Genomic DNA, 19,143 nt, shown 5'->3' on the forward strand with positions numbered 1-19,143 from the left:
AGGATACAGTGGTCAGCACAAAACAGTAGAGCACACACAGCACTCATGGAGACACTCCCAGAGGCACCAGGTCCTGGGCAATAGGAGAGATTATGCTATAGGGTACTAAAGGGCTTCTCCATGAAGCCATTACTCTCGAGAACAGGAGGTATCGACTTTCCTACCACAGAAAAAGGCACAGAAACATAGACAAAATGGGAAGACAGAGGAATCTGTTCTAAATTAAAGACTAAGACAAGGCCACAGATGAAGATCTAAGCGAAACAGATACAAATTACATGACTGATGGAGAATTTAAAGCAATGATCATAAGGATAATCACTGGACTTGAGAAAAAAAGTGATAGACATCAGTGAGACAATTAATACAAAGATAAGAAATAGCAGAGATAAAGGGCTCAGTAAATGAAATGAGAAACACAACTGATGGAATGAACAAGAAGCCGAAAGAGGCAGAGGAACTAATTAAGAACCTGGAAGACAGAGTAATGGAAAGTAATCAAGCTGAACAAAAGAAAAAAGAGAATTATGCAAAACAAGAATACATTGAGGGAATTCAGTGACTCCATCAAACATAATAACGATCAGAGAGAAGAACGATCTTCTCTCTCCCAGAAGAGAAGAGAAAAAAGGGGACAGAGAATTTATTTGAAGAGAAAATAGCTGAAAACTTCCCTAATCTGGGGAAGGAAACAGATATCCAGATCCAGGAGACACAGAGAACCCCCATCAAAATCAACGAAAGCAGACCCACAAGACATACTGTAATTAAATTGGCAAAATATAGTGATAAAGAAAAATATTAAATGTAAGAAGACAAAAGAAGGCAGTTACATACAAAGGAAACCTCATAAAGCTGTCAGTGGATTTTTCGCAGAAAATTTCCATGTCAGAAAGGAGTGGCATCATTTACATTTAAAGTGCTGAATGGGAAAAACCTGCAGCCAAGAATACTGCATACAGAAAGGCTATCAATCACAACAGAAACAGAGATAGAGTTTCCCAGACAAACTAAAACTAAAGGAATTTAAGACCACTAAACAAGCCCTGCAAAAAATATTAAAGGGGACACTGAGTGGAAATGAAAGACAAAGAAAAAAATGGCAACATGAAGGTAGGAAACACAAAAGTAGTGAAAAATGGGTATTTCTGTAAAAAGCCAGTCAAGGAACTCACAATATAAAAGGATGTAATAATATATGATACCATAAACCTAAACATGAGGAGGAAAGGAGGAAGAATGGGTTCAAACTTAAACAACCCTCAATGTAATATAGACTGCTATATGAACAAGATGCTATATACAAACCTAATGGTAACCACAAACCAAAAACTAGTAATCCACAAAGAATAAAGAGAAAGAAATCCAAATGTACCACTAAATAAAATAAGTAAACCATGAAAGAAAGAAGATAAGCAAGGATCAGAGAAAGTCTTCAGACAAACACAATACCAGTAATAAAAAAACAATAAATACATTTCTATCGGGGCACCTGGGTGGCTCAGTGGGTTAAAGCCTCTGTCTTCAGCTCAGGTCATGATCCCAGGGTCTTGGGATGGAGCCCTATATCGGGCTCTCTGCTCGGCAGGGAGCCTGCTTCCTCCTCTCTCTGCCTGCTTCTCTGCCTACTTGTGGTCTCTGTCTGTCAAATAAATAAGATCTTTAAAAAATAAATTTCTATCACTAATTATTTTGAATAAGCTGACTAAACACTCCAATCAAAAGACACAGGAAGACAGAATGGTTTTAAAAAAAAAAGACCCTTCTATAGGTTGCCTACAAGAGACTCATTTCAGACCAAAAGACAGCTGCAGATTTAAAGGGAGAGGACAGAGAAACATTTACCATGTGAAAGGATGTCAAAAGAAAGCCAGAGTAGCAATACTTATATCAGATGAAACAGACTTTAAAATGAAGACTATAACAAGGGACAAAGATGGACACTATATAATAATAAAGAGAACAATTCAACAAGAAGATGTAACAATTATAAATATTTATGCACCCAACATGGGTGTACCCAAATACATAAAATAGTTAATAACAAACATAAAGGAACTAATCAAGAGTAATACAATAACAGTAGGGGATTTTAACAACCCACTTACATCACTGTAAACAGCTTTAAATGACACAGTAGACCAGGGGGGGGTTAACAGTTATATTCAGAACCCTCAATCTTAAAAGAGCAGAATACACATTCTTTTCAAGTGCACATGGAACATTCTCCAGAACAGATCACCTATTAGGCCATAAAATAAGCCCCAACAAATTTTAAAAGATTTAGGTCATACCATGCATCTTTTCTGACCACAACACTATGAAACTAGAAGTCAACCACAAGAAAAAAATCTCGAAGGACCACGAATACATGGAGGTTAAATAACATGCTATTAAATAATGAATGGGTCAACCAGGGAATAAGAGAAATTAAAAAGTACATGGAAACATGGGAAAATAAAACAGTGACAAAATATCTGGGGTGCAGCAAAAGTGCTTCTAAGGGGGAAGATTACAGCAATATAGGCCTACCTCAAGAAGCAAGAAAAAAATCTCAAATAACCAACCTAACCCTACATGTAAAGAAGCTAGGAAAAGACCAACAAAGAAAACCTAAAACCGGGGTGCCTGGGTGGCTCAGTGGGTTAAAGCCTCTGCCTTTGGCTTGGGTCATGATCCCAGGATCCTGGGATTGAGCGAGTCTGGCTCTCTGCTCAGCAGGAAGCCTGCTTCCTCCTCTCTCTGCCTGCCTCTCTGCCTACTTGTGATCTCTGTCTGTCAAATAAATTAAAAAAAAAAAAAAAAGAAAGAAAACCTAAAACCAGCAGACGTAAACAAATAACGAAGGTTAAAACAGAATTAGATGAAGTAGAAACTAAAAAAATCAAAAGAACAGATCAATGAGGGGCGCGTGGGTGGCTCAGTGGGTTAAGACTCTGCCTTTAGTTCAGGTAGTGGTCTCAGGGTCCTGGGATTGAGCCCCATACCAGGCTCTCCGCTCAGAAAGAAGCCTGCTTCCCCCACCCCATCTGCCTGCCTCTCTGTCTATGATCTCATCTGTCAAATAAATAAATAAAATCTTTAAAAAAAAAAAAAGAACAGATCAATGAAACCAAGAGCTGTTTCTTGGGCAGGGGGGATCGATGAAATGGATAAACCTCTACCCAGACATATAAAGAAAAAAGAAGAAGAACCCAAATAAATAAAATCACAAATGAAAGAAAATAACAACAAACACCTGAGAAATACAAACAATTATAAGAGAATATTATGATATACTATGTACCAAGAAACTGGACAACCAAGAAGAAATGGATAAATTCTTAAAACATATAACCTACATAACCTACCAAAATCAAAACAGGAAGAAGTAAAATTTTGAACAGACCAATTACCAGCAATGAAATTGAATCAATAATCATAAAACTCCCAATAAACAAAAGTCCAGGACCAAGTAACTTCACAGGCAAATTCTACCAAACATACATACATACATTTATTTATTTAATTCATTGCCATGAGAACATTAACATTTATTTTTAGGATTATTTTATTTAAATTTTAGTTAACATACAGTGCAATATTGGTTTCAGGAGTATAATTCAATGATTCATCACTTACATACAACACCCAGTGCTTATCACAAGTGCTTTCCTTAATACCCATCACCCATCTAGCCCATCCACTACCCACCTCTCTCCATCAACCCTCAGTTTGTTCTCTATCATTAAGAATCCCTTATGGTTTGTTTCTCTCTCTCTCTCTCTCTCTCTCTCTTTTTTTCTCCTTCCCATATGTTCATCTGTTTCCTTTCTTAAATTCTACATATGAGTGAAATCATATGGTGTTTGTCCTTCTCGGACTTATTTCACTTAGGATAATACACTCTAGCTCCATCCACATTGTTGCAAATGACAAGATTTCAATTTTTTGATGGTAGAGTAATATTCCATTATGTGTGTATGGGGTGTGTGTGTGTGTGTGTGTGTGTGTGAAAGAGAGAGACCTCTTTTTTATCCATTCATCTGTCAATGGACATCTGGGCTTTCTCCCTGTTTGGCTATTGTTGATAATGCTGCTATAACCACTGGGATGCATGTACCTCTTTGAATCTGTATGTTGGTATCCTTTGGGTAAATACCTAGCAGTGCAATTGCTGGATCATAGGCTAGTTCTATTTTCAACTTCTGAGGAAACCTCCATACTATATTCCAGAGTGGCTGCACCAGTTCACATTCTTACCAACAGTGCAAGAGGGTTCCCCTTTCTCTGCATCCTCACCAACAACTGTTATTTCTTGTGTTGTTCATTTTAGTCAATCTGACAAGTATGAGGTGGTATCTCATTGTGGTTTTGATTTCTATTTCCCTGACAATGAGTGATGTTGAGCATCTTTTCATGTCTATTAGACATCTGGATATCTTTTCTGAAAAAGCGCCTCCTCATGACTTCTGCTCATTTCTTAACTGGATTATTTGGTTTTTGGGTGCTGAGTTTGAAAATTTCTTTATGATTTTGGATACTAACCCTTTATCAGATATGTCATTTGCAAATATCTTCTCCCAGTCCACAGGCTGCTTTTTAGTTCTGTTGACTATTTCCTTCACTGTGCAGAAGCTTTTTATATTGATGAAGTCCCAACTGTTTATTTTTGCTACTCTGAAGAACAGTATGGAGGTTGCTTAAAAAGTTAAAAATAGAACTACCCTACAATCCAGCAATGGCACTACTGAGTATTTACCCAACAATTACAAAAACCCTAATTCAAAGGCATACATACACCCCAAGGTTTACAGCAAAATTATTTAAAATAGCCGAATTACAGAAGTGGCCCAAATGCCCACTGATCAACAAATGGATAAAGAAGATGCGGTATATACATGTAATGGAATACTATTCGGCCATAAAAAAGAACGAAATCTTGCTATTTACAACTAGTGGAGCTACAGAGTATAATGCTAAGTGAAATAAATCAGTAAGAAAAAGACAAATACCATATGATTTCACTCGTATGTGTGACTTAAACAAAACAAAGGAGCAAAGGGGGAAAAAAGGAGAAACACACATAAATCAAGAAACAGACTCTTAACTATAGAGAACAAACTAATGGTCACCTCAGAGGGGAGGTGGGCAGGGGAGATGGGTGAAATATGTGGGGGATTATGGAGTGAACTTGTTATGATGAGCAGCAAGTGATTAACGCAAAAACTTCTTTTAAAAGAATATAAAAATATTTTTTAAAAAGATTATAATATGGTAAAAGCATGGATTTGGAGTCAGGTCATACAAACATTTATAAATTTTGACAAGTGCCTGAACATGCCCTATATGAAAAATAAGGAAGCTCTGGCTTAATGAAATAGGCAATCTCAAAAATGTGTATATTTGATAAAGATTTAAATTAGTCAAACTATCCTGGAAGGCAATTTAACTATAAATACCAAACACACACACACACACACACACACAATTTGACACAGAAATACACTTATGAGTTGAATTTATTTATTATCTTTTAGGAAAATTAATAGGTAAGTATGCAAGGAAGAATATACAAGAATATTCTCTACAGTTGTGTGTATAATAGCAAAATACTGCAAAAATCCTAAGTGTCTAAAAGCATAGAACTGATTGGTAAAATTATTATGTTACAACCACCTCTCAGCATACCATGTAAACATTAAATGAACATTATAAAGAATGAGCAGTTAGCCACATTTACTTGGACATTCGTGACAGGCTGTTAATTGAAAAGTACAGATTACAAAATCGCAGGACTAGAATTACCTCATTTATACAAAAAAAATTTTAATCACGCAATTAAGAGAAAATACCCTTGCAAAAGAAAGTGTTAATTGTACAAGCAGATAATAGAGGCCTTTTATATTTTAAGTAAAAAAGTTAACAGCAGTAAATCTACACAAAACATACAGACAATTGATAGTTGATTATATCTACATATCTAATTTCAGTTCTCTAAGCACACATTTCAAGTTTTGACCTTTGAAAATAACACTTCTTCAAAATTGTAATTTAGACTTTCTTAGGACTTTAAAGGCAGTCAGGGACACCTGTGTCATCCCAACACAACCAGTACTGTTCCTGTACTGTTAAAAAAATTCATGTTTAGTTTGCCTTGCAATTGTAATTACAATTTTGTGAATGTGTAGTGCTGTGCCAGGATTTGAGTTAGTGCCTTCCCCCACTCAAAAACCTAAAGCACTTCTATAATAAACTCTCCAAAGATCATTTTTGAAATTTAAAAAAAACACACACACACAACAAAATGTGAGTTAATAGCTTTAGACAGGAATGATCATCAGTGAGAGCCCCAGAAAGTGAAGGGAAAACATCAAATAGAATTATTCTGACATTTAGACAACTCTGAATTTTCTCTCCTACCAAGCATCTACACCAAAATATTACAGAAGAGGAACCTTAATTCATAGTAACATAAGAGAACGACTTTAAGAATTGTTCAAATTATCTAAGAATTCATAATAATTTAGTAATTTACTATTAAACTAAACACAAACTTCATATTAAAGACATTCAGAGTTTATTCATTTAGATTAGAGTTATAAATGGGCTATGATATGCTAAAATCACCTATAAAGAACATTAAAGACATCAAAGAATTAATAAAATTTGATTACTGGTCCAAAAAACAGAAAAAATTTCTTGAAATAACTCAGAGAGGGAAAAACAAATATTGTATGATCTCACATGTGGAATCTAAAAGAAAATGGAATTCATAGAAACAGATTAGATTGCTGATTGCTAGGGATGGGGGACAATGAGTGAAAGTGATCAAAGAACACAAACTTCAAAGTATAAAAGAAGTAAGTTCTGGCGATGTATAGCAAGGTAACTATAGTTAACAGTACTACACTGTATACTTGAAAATAGCTTAAAAAAGTAAATCTTAGAAGTTCTAACCACACACAAAAAAGTAACCATATAAAGTGATGAATGTGTTAACTTACCTTATTGCGATGATCATTTCAAAATATGTATGTGTATCAAATCATCACTATACACCTTAAATTTAAACAATGTTATACATCAGTTATATCTTAGTAAAGCTGGAAAAAAGAACAAAAATAAAAGTACTTACCACTAAGTCCCAATTATTTTGTTCGAGCAATGTAATAGCTTCATCAATGTTTTCAATGCCAGTACATGCCTGGAAGCAAAGTGAAAATTTTAGATACAACTTTGGGAATGAAGAGGTTAATCTTAAAAAAATAAAAAGCATAAATGTGCTATTTCACTTTTAAAAAGGCATATGAATAAAGCCACTAAATACCTAACACTTCTGAGCATTTTACAAATATGGTTTCAAAATTGTTAATTATAAAATAAATTTACATTACACTGAAATAAAAGACAATAAATTAAAGCAATAAAAGAAAGCATATCTAAATGTTGAACTTTGGAGCCCAGAATGATCTGGAGATTTCTAATTGCCCAAAACAACTTTTACTAAAAAGTTTCTTTTTTTTTTAAGATTTTATTTATTTATTTGACAAAGAAAGAGCACAAGTAGACAGAGCAGCAGGCAGAGGGAGAGGGAGAAGCAGGCTCCCTGCTCAGCAGGGACTTGTTCCACAACCCTGGGATCACCACCTAAGCCAAAAGCAGACACAACCGACTGAGCCACCCAGGCGCCCCTATAAAAAGTTTCAATGTGGCTCCACACTGGGCATGGAGCCTACTTTTTTTTTTCAAGATTTTATTTATTTATTTGACGGAGAGAGATTACAAGAAGGCAGAGAGGCAGGCAGAGAGAGAAGGAGGAGACCAGGCTCCCTGCTGAGCAGAGAGCCCAACTCGGGGCTCTATCCCAGGACCCTGGGATCATGACCTGAGCCAAAAAGGCAGAGGCTTTAACCCACTGAGCCACTCAGGCGCCCCTGGAGCCTACTTTAAAAAAAAAAGTTTCTCACAGACAACCATGTAAAAAAAAGACATGCAATCCATACTTTATATACCTTATACAAAATTTAACTTAAAATAAATAACAGATTTAAAGTAAAACCTAAAACTCTAAGACTTGCAGATCTGTGCCATCTGCTTATGGTGACCACTAGACATACATGGCTAGTAAGACCCTGAAATGTGCCTCAAGTGACTTAAGATGTGCTATGTTAAATACACATAAGGACAGGATTCAGTACAAAAATAAAAATGTAAATACTTGTTATTAATTTTTTGTGGCATCTAGCTGGCTCAATTGGTAGAGCATGCAGCTCTTGATTTCTAGGTTATAAGTTCAAGCCCCACACTGGATACAGAGATTACTTAAAAATAAAATCTTTAAATATCATAAAAATAATAATTTTCTATTCAATGTGTATTGAGACAACCATTTTGAAAATGTTGGCCTAATTAAAACATAATGTTTAGGGGCACCTGGGTGACTCAGTCATTAAGTGTCAACCTTTGACTCAGGTCATGATACCAGAGTGTTGGGATTGAGCCCTATGTTGGGCTCCCTGCTCAGCGGGAAGACTACTTCTCCCTCTCTCATTTCCCCTGCTTGTGTTCCCTCTCTCACTGTGTCTCTGTCAAATAAATAAAAATAAATAAAATCCTTTTTTTTAATGTTTAAATTAATTTCACCTGCTTCTCTTTAATTTTTTTAACATGGATACTAAAAAGTTTTCAATTACATTTATGACTTTCATTCTATTTTTAATACTGAAAACATAGGAAGGAATCTTCATGAGTTTTAGATACAAGAGCAAAAGCAAAACCCTAAAAATTTATAAAATGGACTTCTTTAAAAGAAAGAACTACTGCTCTTTGAAAGACACCATTAAGAGAACGAAAAGGCAAGCCATAGACTGGAAGAAAATACTACAAAACACATCTAACAAAGGACGAGTAACTACAATATAAGAATTCTCAAAACTCAATTAAAATAAATAATAAATAGCAAAAGATTTCAACAGAAACTGCCCCAAAGAAGATCCACAAATATACACAAAAAAATGCTCAACAGCATTAGTCAATAGGTAAATGTAAAACAAACACAGTGAGATTCCACTTCTGTGCATTAGAGTGCTAAAATCCAAAACACTAACAATATAAAGTGATGGTAAGGATGCAGAAAAAACAGAACTCTCTACACTGACATATGTGTGATGTACAAATGTATCTCAAAATTATTTGGCCACTTTACAAAACAGGCAATTTCTAAGAAAGTTATGACACAGTAATCCCACTTCCTAGGTATTTACTTACCCTAAAGAAATCACGTCCACATGAAATTATAAAATGAAAGTTTACAACAGCTTTATTCATAATCAGTGAAAATAGAAGACTGCCCAAATGTCCTTCAACTATACATTCATACAACAGAAAACTATTCAGCAACAAAAATGAACAAATTATTGACAACTCAAAACAATGTGGAGAAACCCTCAAATGCATTATGCTAAGTGAAAGCCAATCTCAAAAGGATACATACTGTGTAATTCCAACTATGTGACATTTTAGAAAAGACAAAATTATAAAAACAAAGAACATATTATTACCAGAGGCTTAGGGTAGGAATAAGGGTTGACTACAAGCACCAAGAGGGACATTTGGGGAGCAAGGCAGGACAGAATTTGATTCCTTGATACCATAAAAATGCAACAAAGCAAACAAGACATAAAAAAAATGTGGTCTTTATTTTAAGCCAAATGAAAAAAACAGGGATAACGAAAGGTTCTAAAATACTAATAAAAGCAGCTAAGAAGAATTAAGATAGGGCAGAAGTTGCACAGGGGTAACAGGAGAGAAAAACTATAGGGGGTAACTGTGAGCCTAACAGCAACAAATATCAGAAAGCACCAGCAAAAATACTTCCTCAATGACATCATCCTTTTTTCCCTCAGAAAAACATGTAGGAGGTAGTTCCAAGAGGCTATCCCCTCCATAGAAACACCTAAAAATGGTGTCAGAATAAAATTTCTCAAAACTCTGGAAATTAGTCAAAAGTTTACATCAACCAAACAAATGCTGATACATGAAAAAGGTACTTCAAAACAGGCGAAAGCTTTATGATGTTTTTACTTCCCTTTCCCCACTCCTGGCTGTGGCAGTCTTGAATATACTAGCCCACATTTCAACAGCTGAACCTTGGTCGCTGGTTCTAAATGGAGCAGAGCAGACTCTGTTCTCAAAGAATTTGTGTTTGTCTGCTGTGGCCTGTGCAGGGCTACCTGCAGGACTGACTCAAGGCTCTCCCCTTTATTTTAACAACTTGAAAATCTCTTAGTACAGAAGAGCAGCTATGCAGAGGGCATTCTTCAGAAAAATTTTTAAGGCAAATGAAAAATGCATTGCCACCTGAGAAAAAATATTCCAGTTAAAGTGAACAACAAGATATGCCAAAAACCTGAAAGAAAAAATGGCAAGGGTTTCTTTGGGAAATTAGGACATTAAAAAACACTGGGAATTTAGAAAGCCATACATACGTGCAAGCAAGAAACCTAGTCAGAAAAGACCTGAGAAAACCACTCGCTCATCTCTAGGCTTAGCAGAAACAGGAAGTAAAGACACACTAGTAAACAGCCTAAGTGTTAGACAAAGCCAGTGTGCAAAGACTAAGAAAGGATTTTTCTTTCTTCTCTTTTTTTTTTCTCTTTTCTCTTTTCTTTTTTTACTTAAAATACTCAAGGAAACCTCTCTCCTACTACTAGCAGACCACAGCTAAAGAAGAAAAGATTTCAGAGAGTTTTATGTACAGAATATCTGTGCCCCACACCCATATACACACCAAAATTCATATGCTGAATCCCTAATCCCCATTGTGATGGTACTTAGAGATGGGGAGGGGGGCCTTTGGGAGATAATCAGGTTTAAATGAGGTCATGAAGGTGGGGCCCTCATAATGGGATTAGTGCCCCCTATAATGGGATTAGTGCAGTTTATAAGAAGAGACACCAGTAGGTGTTTTTTTTCTCTGTGTCTCTCTGCCTCTCTGCCTTTCTCTTTCTCCCTGCCATGTGAGAGCTAAGGGACAAGGTGGCCATCTGCAAGTCAGGAAGAGAGTTCTCACCAGAAATCAATCATGGAGCAACACGATCTCACTTTCACCCTTCGAACTATGAGAATATAAATCTTTTCTATGGTATGTTGTCATGGTAGCCCAAGCAGACTTGAGACAGAGACAGCTCATCACCAAAAAAAATTATAAAAATAGTTTAGAAAAGTCAGTAAACAAACAGAAAACAACCCAAGCTACAGAAAACAACCCACAGAAAGCAACAAAAAACAAACCATAGGTAGAGGAGGAAGAATCTAACTTCCAGAGTTACACAATATTTAAAATGATCATTTTTCAAAAAGGAAATTGTAATGTATGCTAAGAAATAAGAAAGTATGACCCATTCAAAGGAGAAACTGACAGAAACTGTCTATGAGGAAGAAGAGACATCAGACTTACTGGGCAAAGACTCAATCATCATCTTAAATATTCTCAGAGTTCAAAGAATCCATGGACAAAGAGCTAATGGGAACCAAAAAGACAATGCACAACAAATAGAGACTATTGGTAAAGAGATACAAATTAGTTCAAAAGGAATCAAAGAAAAAAATTCTGGGGCTGAAAAGTACAATAACTGAAATGAAAATTTAACCACAGAGTTTCAATAGTAACTATGAGAAGACAGAAGAAGGATCAGAGAACTTGAGGGTAGATTAAGTGCAATTATCCAGTCTGAGGAGCACAAAGAAAAATGAACAAAGCTGAAGAGATGTGTAAGACCCCACCAAACGTACCAATAGAGTCATAATAGGAAGCTCCTGAATGAGAAGAAATAAAGAAGCAGAAAGAATATTTGAAGAAATAATGGCTAAAAACTTAACTACATTTGGTAAAAAAAAAAAAAAAAACAAGAAACTACACATTTAAAACATTCAACAGAGTCCTGAAAGAATAAATGCAAAGACATCCATACCAAAACAATTACAATTGAGAGATCAAAAGCCAAAAAGAATCATGAAAATATAAAAGAAATAAGTACTTCATGCACGAGAGATTCCCCAATAAAATTAACTGTTAATTTCTCACCAGAAATTATAAATGCCAAAAAGCAGAGGCATGATATATATTTAAAGTACCAAAAAAAGAGGGGGGATAGAGTAACTGGGTTATGACTATTAAGGAGGACATGTGATACAATGAGCACTGGGTTTATATGCAACTGATGAAACAGTGAACTCTACGTCTGGAACTAAATAATACATTATATGTTAATTAACTGAATTTAAATAAAATAAAACTTAAAAAATAAATTTTAAAAATTTAAAATTTTAAGAAGCGCGCACACAGAGACACATACACACATACACAATAACCAAAAGCAAAAAGCTGATCCTTTGATCCTTTACATCTAAAAGGAAAATTAAGACATTCCTAGATGAACAAAGTTAAAGGAGGCTGTCACTATTAGACCTATGCTACAAGAAATAGTAAGGAAGTCCACTAGGGGAAACAAAAGGACCTGAGACAGTAACTGGAAACCCTAAAACGAAATAAATAACACTGGTAAAAGTAATTACATAGGTAAATACAAAAGCCAGTATTACTGTATTTTTGGTTTATAACTTATTTTTTTACATGATTTCACAAACAAATGCATAAAATAAAAATTATAAACTGACATTAATGAGCACAGAATGTATAAAGATGTGATAACATAAAGAAGGAGAAATGGAGCTATACAGGAAAAGATTTTATACACTACAAAGGCTAAGGGTTTGTGTGGGGTTTTGTTTTTTTTTTTCAAAGATTTTATTTATTTATTTATTTATTTGATAGAGACACAGTGAGAGAGGGAACACAAGCAGAGGAAATGGGAGAGGGAGAAGCAGGGTTCCTGCTGAGTAGGGAGCCCAATCAATCCCAAGGCCCTAGGATCATGACCTGAGCCAAAGGCAGATGCTTAACGACTGAGCCACCCACGCACTCCTGAGCTGGTATTAATTCAAAATAGATCGTTATAGGGGCGCCTGGGTGGGTCAGTGGGTTAAGCCTCTGCCTTCAGCTCAGGTCACGATCCCAGGGTCCTGGGATTGAGCCCCGCGTTGGGTTCTCTGCTCAGTGGGGAGCCTGCTTCCTCCTCTCTCTCTGCCTGCCTCTCTGCCTACTTGTGATCTCTCTCTCTGTCAAATAAATAAATAAAATCTTAAAAAAAAAAAAAAAAGATCGTTATAAATTGGAGAGGCTATAATCCCTAGAGTAACTACTAAGAAAATAACTTACAGAAATAGAAATGAAAGAGGAATCAAAACAGTTCAATACAAAAAAGTCAACTAAACAAAAAGAAGATAGTAAAGAATCGAGAAAATTGAAGGGAAAAGAATGACATGCCAAAAACAAACGGCAAAATATCCAAACTAAAGGCATTACTTTAGGTGTAAATGGATTACACTCTCCAATAAGAAGGCAGAGATAAGCAGAATGGATAAAAAGACATGATCCAACTATACGCTGTCTACAAAAGACTCACTTCAGATCCAAAGACACAGGGGTGAAAAGTGAAAGAATGGAAAAAATATATGTGCAATTAGTAACCAAAAGAAAGGTTGGACGGCTATTCTAATATCAGGTAAAGTAGACTTTAAATCCAAAAATTTTATAAGAGAATAAAAAGGACATTATACACTGATAAAAGAAACAATTTATCTTATAAAAATAAGAAATATATACATACCTAATAACAGAGCCTCCAAAGTAAATGAAGAAAAAATTGACAGAATTGAAAGGAGAAATAGTTCTACAGTAACAGTAACAGGATACCAAAATCCTACCTTCAATAAAGGACAGAACTCAACAGAACATCAGTAAGGAAGGCGCCTGGGTGGCTCAGTTGGTAAAGCAACTGCCTTCATCATCCTGAGTCCAAGGATGGAGTCTCAGATTGGGCTCCCTGCTCTGCAAGGAGTCTGCTTCTCCCTCTGACCCTCTCCACTCTCATGCTCGCTCTCTCTCAAATAAATAAAGTCTTTTTTAAAAAAATATCAGTAAGGAAAGAGAGAACTTGAAAAATAGTATAAACTGACTAGATACAATATTTGTAGAATGCTCCACCCAAAAACAACGTAAACACTATTTTTCTTAAGTGTTAATGGAACATTTCCTAAGATGAAACATATGAAAACAACTTTCAATGAATTTTAAAAGACTGAAATCATACAAAATATCTTATGACCAAAAAGGAATTTACACTTGTAAATTATCTGCTTTAAAGAAAGATTTAGGGGACACCTGGATGGCTCAGTCAGTGGAGCGTGCAACTCTTGGTTTCAGCTCAGGTCATGGGATCTCAGGGTCATGGGATCGAGCCCAGCATGTGGCTCTGTACTCCGTGCATAGGTGCATAGTCTGCTTGTCTCCCTCCCTCTGTTCCTCCCCCGACTTGCACATACACACACACTCTCTCTGTCAAATAAAACCTTAAATCAAAAAAGATTTAAAATCAATAATCTAACTTTATACCTTAAAAAAACAGAAAAAAAAACCCTAAACTTAAAGCCAGCAAAAGGAAGAAAATAATAAAAATTAGAGACTAATAAAACAAAGAATAGAAAAAAAAAGAATATCAACAAAGATCAATTCTTCAAAAAGATTAACAAAACTGACAAACCTTTAGCTAGACTGAATAAGGAAAAAAGAGAGAAGACTCAAATTACAAAAACCAGAAGTGAAAGTAGGAATATGACTACTAACCTCACAGAAATAAAAATGAAAATAACACTATGAATAACTGTATGTCAACAAATTAAATAACCTATATGAAATGAAAGAATTTCCTAGAAACATACTATCTACCAAAACTGACTCAAGAAGAAATAGAAGATCCAAACTGACTTATAACAAACAGATTATATCAGTAATCAAAAGCATCCCAGTAAAGAAAAACCAAGGACCAGATGGCTTCACTGCTGAATTCTACCATTTAAAGAATTAACACTAATCCTATAAATCTTCCCCAAAAGACTAACAAAGGAAAACTTCCTAAGTCATTCTATGAGGTCAGAAGCATCCCAGTAACAAAGTCAGACAAAGAGAGCACAAAAAATGAAAACTACAGACCAATATCCATTGTGGATATAGATGCAAAAATCCTCAACAAAATACTAGCAAGCCAGAATATATTAAAAGGAGATTTATATATATCAATACACAAACTCCAGGATTGCAAAAGTGGTTCAACACAGAGGAATCATTACACCCATATAAAGACTGAAAGAAAGACAAAACAAAACAAAATCAGTTTAAACAATGCAGGAAAAGTATCTGAAAAATCCAAACTTTCATAATAAAAGCACGTAAATTATGAATAAAAGGGAACTTCTTTGACATAAAAGATATTTATGAAGAACCTACAACTAACAGCATACTCAATGATGAAAGACTAAAAACCTTTACCCTAAGATCAAGAACAAGGTAAGAAAACCCATCCTTGCCACTTCTATGCAACATTATATTGGAAATTCTAGCCAGATGAATTAGGCAAGAAAAAAATAATAAAAGACATCAAAATCAGAAAAAGTAGAACTACCTCTATTCCCAGATATGATGATCTTAGACATAGAAAATCAAAAGGACCACACACATACACACACACGCGCGCGCACACACACAACTGTTACAGCTAATAAATTCAGCAAAACTTCAGGATAAAAGATCAATACACAAAATTTAGTTGTATCTCCATACACTAGCAATGAATAATCTGGAAAGGATATTGAGAAAATAATTCCATTTATGATATGGTCTAAATGAATAAAATATATATAAATAAATTTAACCAAGGAAGTAAAAGACGTATATACTGAAAACTATAAAACACTGCTCAGCAAGATTTTTAAAAACCTAAATAAGTGACAAGACATCCAGTGTTCATGGCTTGGGAGACTTAGTACCATTAAGAGGTTATACTACCCAAAGAAATGTACATATTCAATGCAATCCTTATCAAAATTCCCACAGCCTTTTTTGTAAAATGGAAAAGCTGATCCTCAAATTCAAAGAGAAATGCAAGGGGCCAGAAGAGTGAAAACAATCTTGGAGCACCTGGGTGGCTCAGTGGGTTAAAACTTCTGCCTTCAGCTCAGGTCATGATCCCAGGGTCCTAGGATCAAGCCCCCCTCCCCTCCCTGCTCTGCGAGGAGCCTGCTTCCTCCTCTCTCTCTCTGCTTGCCTCTCTGATTACTTGTGATCTCTGTCTGTCAAATAAATAAATAAAATCTTTTAAAAAGAGTGAAAACAATCTTGAGGTAAAAGGAAAAAAAATCAAAGTCAAAAGACTCACAATTCTGATTTCAAAGCTGTAGTATCCAGAGTGATATGGATACAGGACAGACATATAGACCAATACAACAGAAATGAGAGTCCAGAAATAAACCCATACATCTATAGCCAAATGATTTTTGAAAAAGGTGCCAAAACAATTCAATAGGTAAAGTACAGTTACAGTGCAGAGACAAGTGGATACTGACGCAGTGCCCTTCCCTTTTTCATTATTTATTATTGCATATGCTGGATTTTTCTGGATCAGTTTTTTTTCCCCCAGGAGATCTCCTAAAGTGAGAAAGACTCAGAATATTCCTTCAGGCACCACAAACTAGTTTCTTTCTCTGCCACAAAAGATAGGCCAGTTCTTTAAATATATTTCCTCTGTATGGTTCTTTTTATAGTTCTAGACTGCTGTTAAGTGTCCCTCATTCAGAATTAGTCATTAACAATTAGAAAGTACATTAACTTTTTGGCTCCTATTTTTTAGTATATGTCCTACTGGTCTCTTCATTTCCCATTTCTTGCCTACACCTTTCCTTGAACATATATCTGGTTCTACCCTTGCTCTCCTAGATAGAATACCGGTTTTTTAAAACAAGGGATATTATTTTATACTACAAGTGAGCCCCTTACCATGAAGAAACACATCTTTCAAAATTGAAGTGAAATTCATGTAACATAAAATTAAAGTGTACAATTCAGTAGCAATTCACTATGTTTAGGATCGTACAACCACCACCTTTATCAAGTTCCAAAACATTTTCATTACTCTGAAAGAAAGCCTGTTAATAGTTGCTCCCCATTCTTTCTTCCTCCCATTTCCTTGCAATAACCAATTTGCTTCCTATTTCTAGATTTACCACTTCTGGAGGTTTCATATCCATGGAATCATACAATGTATGACTTTTTGTGTCTGGGTTTTCCACTTAGTATGTTTTTGAGGTCATCCATAGTATAGCATGTATCAATACTTCATTCCTTTTATGTATGTCTATAGTACATTTTTTATCCATTTATCCATTGATGGGACAGTTGGGTTGTCTCTATATTTTGACTATTAAGAATAAATACTGCTATGAACATTTATGTACATGTTTTTGTTTGGATAGAATTTTTTAATTTTCTTGGAGATATATATATATCAAAGAGTAGAAATGCTGGGTCATATGGTAACTATGCTTAACTTTTTGAGGAGTCATCAAACTGTTCTCCACAGCATGAATCATTTTACCTTCCCATTCAGTATATGAGGGGTCCAATTTTCAATGGTAAATTTTATGTTATGTGAAACTGGCCACAATTTTTTTAAAAGGAAGAAAAGCCCTTTCCCTACCGAATACTTTGGCAACTATCACCAATTAGTTATACCTGGGAATCCATTTATGGACTCTACTGTGTTCTATTCATCTATACATCTAATCTCCTGCCAGTAAGGATACTGTATTTATAGTAAATTTATAGTAAATCTTGGAAAGAGATAAGTATCTGCTGCTTTTCTAAGAAATTTTAGCTATCGTAGGTCTTTTCTTCTCCATATAAATTTAGCATCAGTTTGTCAATTTCTATCCAAAAAGCCAGCTAAGGGGTTGCCTGGGTGGCTCAATGGTTTAAGCCTCTACCTTTGGCTTGGGTCATGATCTCAAGGTCCTAGGATCAAGCCCCACATCAGGCTCTCTCCTCGGTGGGAAGCCTGCTTTCCTTCCTCTCTTTCTGCCTACTTGTGATCTCTACTTGTCAAACAAATAAATATATAAAATCTTTAAAAAAAAAAAAAAAAAAGCCAGCTAAGATTTTTACTGGGATTGCAGTGACTCTATAATCCACTGGGGAGAACTGGTATCTTAACAATACTGAGACTTCTGATGAATAAAAATCTGTCCACATTAATTTAAATTTTATTTTCCCAGTAAAATTTATCCCATATGTGTTTTAATTTATCTCTAAGTGATTTCTGAATGGTACTATAAGTGGTATTCTTCTTTTAAAGTTATTTTTAAATTTTTAAAATTATATACTGATTTACTTTCAGTAGCTTTTCTGTAGATTCCTTATGATTTTAACTGCACAAAACCATGTCAATATAACCATAAGAATACTTATTTCTTATTTTCAATTCACAAACTGAAGTCTTTCACTTCCTTTCTTTGACTTAATGCACTGGATAGAACTTCCAGTAAAATGTTGAATAAAAGTGATGATAGTTCTATTTTTAACTTTTTGAGGCACCTGCATACTGTTTTCCAGCATGGCTACACCAGTTTTCATTCCCACCAACAGTGTAAGAGAGTCCCCCCTTTCTCTACATCCCCACCAACATCTGTTAATTCCTGAGCTGTTCATTTTGGCCGTTCTGACAGACATGAATTAGTATCTCACTGTGGTTGACTTGTATTTCCCTGATGTCGAGTAATGCCGAGCATTTCTTCATGTGTCTGTTGGCCATTTGAATGTCTTCTTTGGAAAATGTCTGTTCATGTCTTCTGCCCATTTCTTGATTGGATTTTTTGGGGTTTTGGGGGTATTGAGCCTGTACTCTGAAAACTACAGAACACTTGCAAAAGAAATTGAGGAAGACACAAAGACATGGAAAAACATTCCATGTTCATGGTTGGAAAAACAAATACTGTTAAAATCTCTATACTACCCAAAGCAATCTATACATTCAATGCAATCTCTATCAAAATACAAGCAGCATTTTTCACAGAGCTGGAACAAATAATCCTAAAATTTGTATGGAAAACAAATTGGGAAAAACCCCCAAATAACCAAAGGAATGCTGAAAAAGAAAACCAAGCTGGAGATATCACAATTCCAGACTCCAAGCTGTATTACAAAGCTATAAT

The 19,143-nt window shown here is 35.2% G+C and overlaps 1 protein-coding gene across 1 annotated transcript in view; it reads right to left on the bottom strand.

The window, feature by feature from the left end:
* FAF1 (Fas associated factor 1) overlaps nt 1–19,143 on the bottom strand; it is a 475,350-nt gene that overhangs the window by 407,118 nt on the left and 49,089 nt on the right. The window contains exon 2 of the mRNA XM_044238202.1: nt 7,118–7,186. Within this exon, the coding sequence (XP_044094137.1) occupies nt 7,118–7,186 (69 nt within the window). The remainder of the gene's footprint in view (nt 1–7,117; nt 7,187–19,143) is intronic.

Source organism: Neovison vison, chromosome 2 (assembly GCF_020171115.1).
Source record: "Neovison vison isolate M4711 chromosome 2, ASM_NN_V1, whole genome shotgun sequence".
Taxonomy (NCBI): domain Eukaryota; kingdom Metazoa; phylum Chordata; class Mammalia; order Carnivora; family Mustelidae; genus Neogale; species Neogale vison.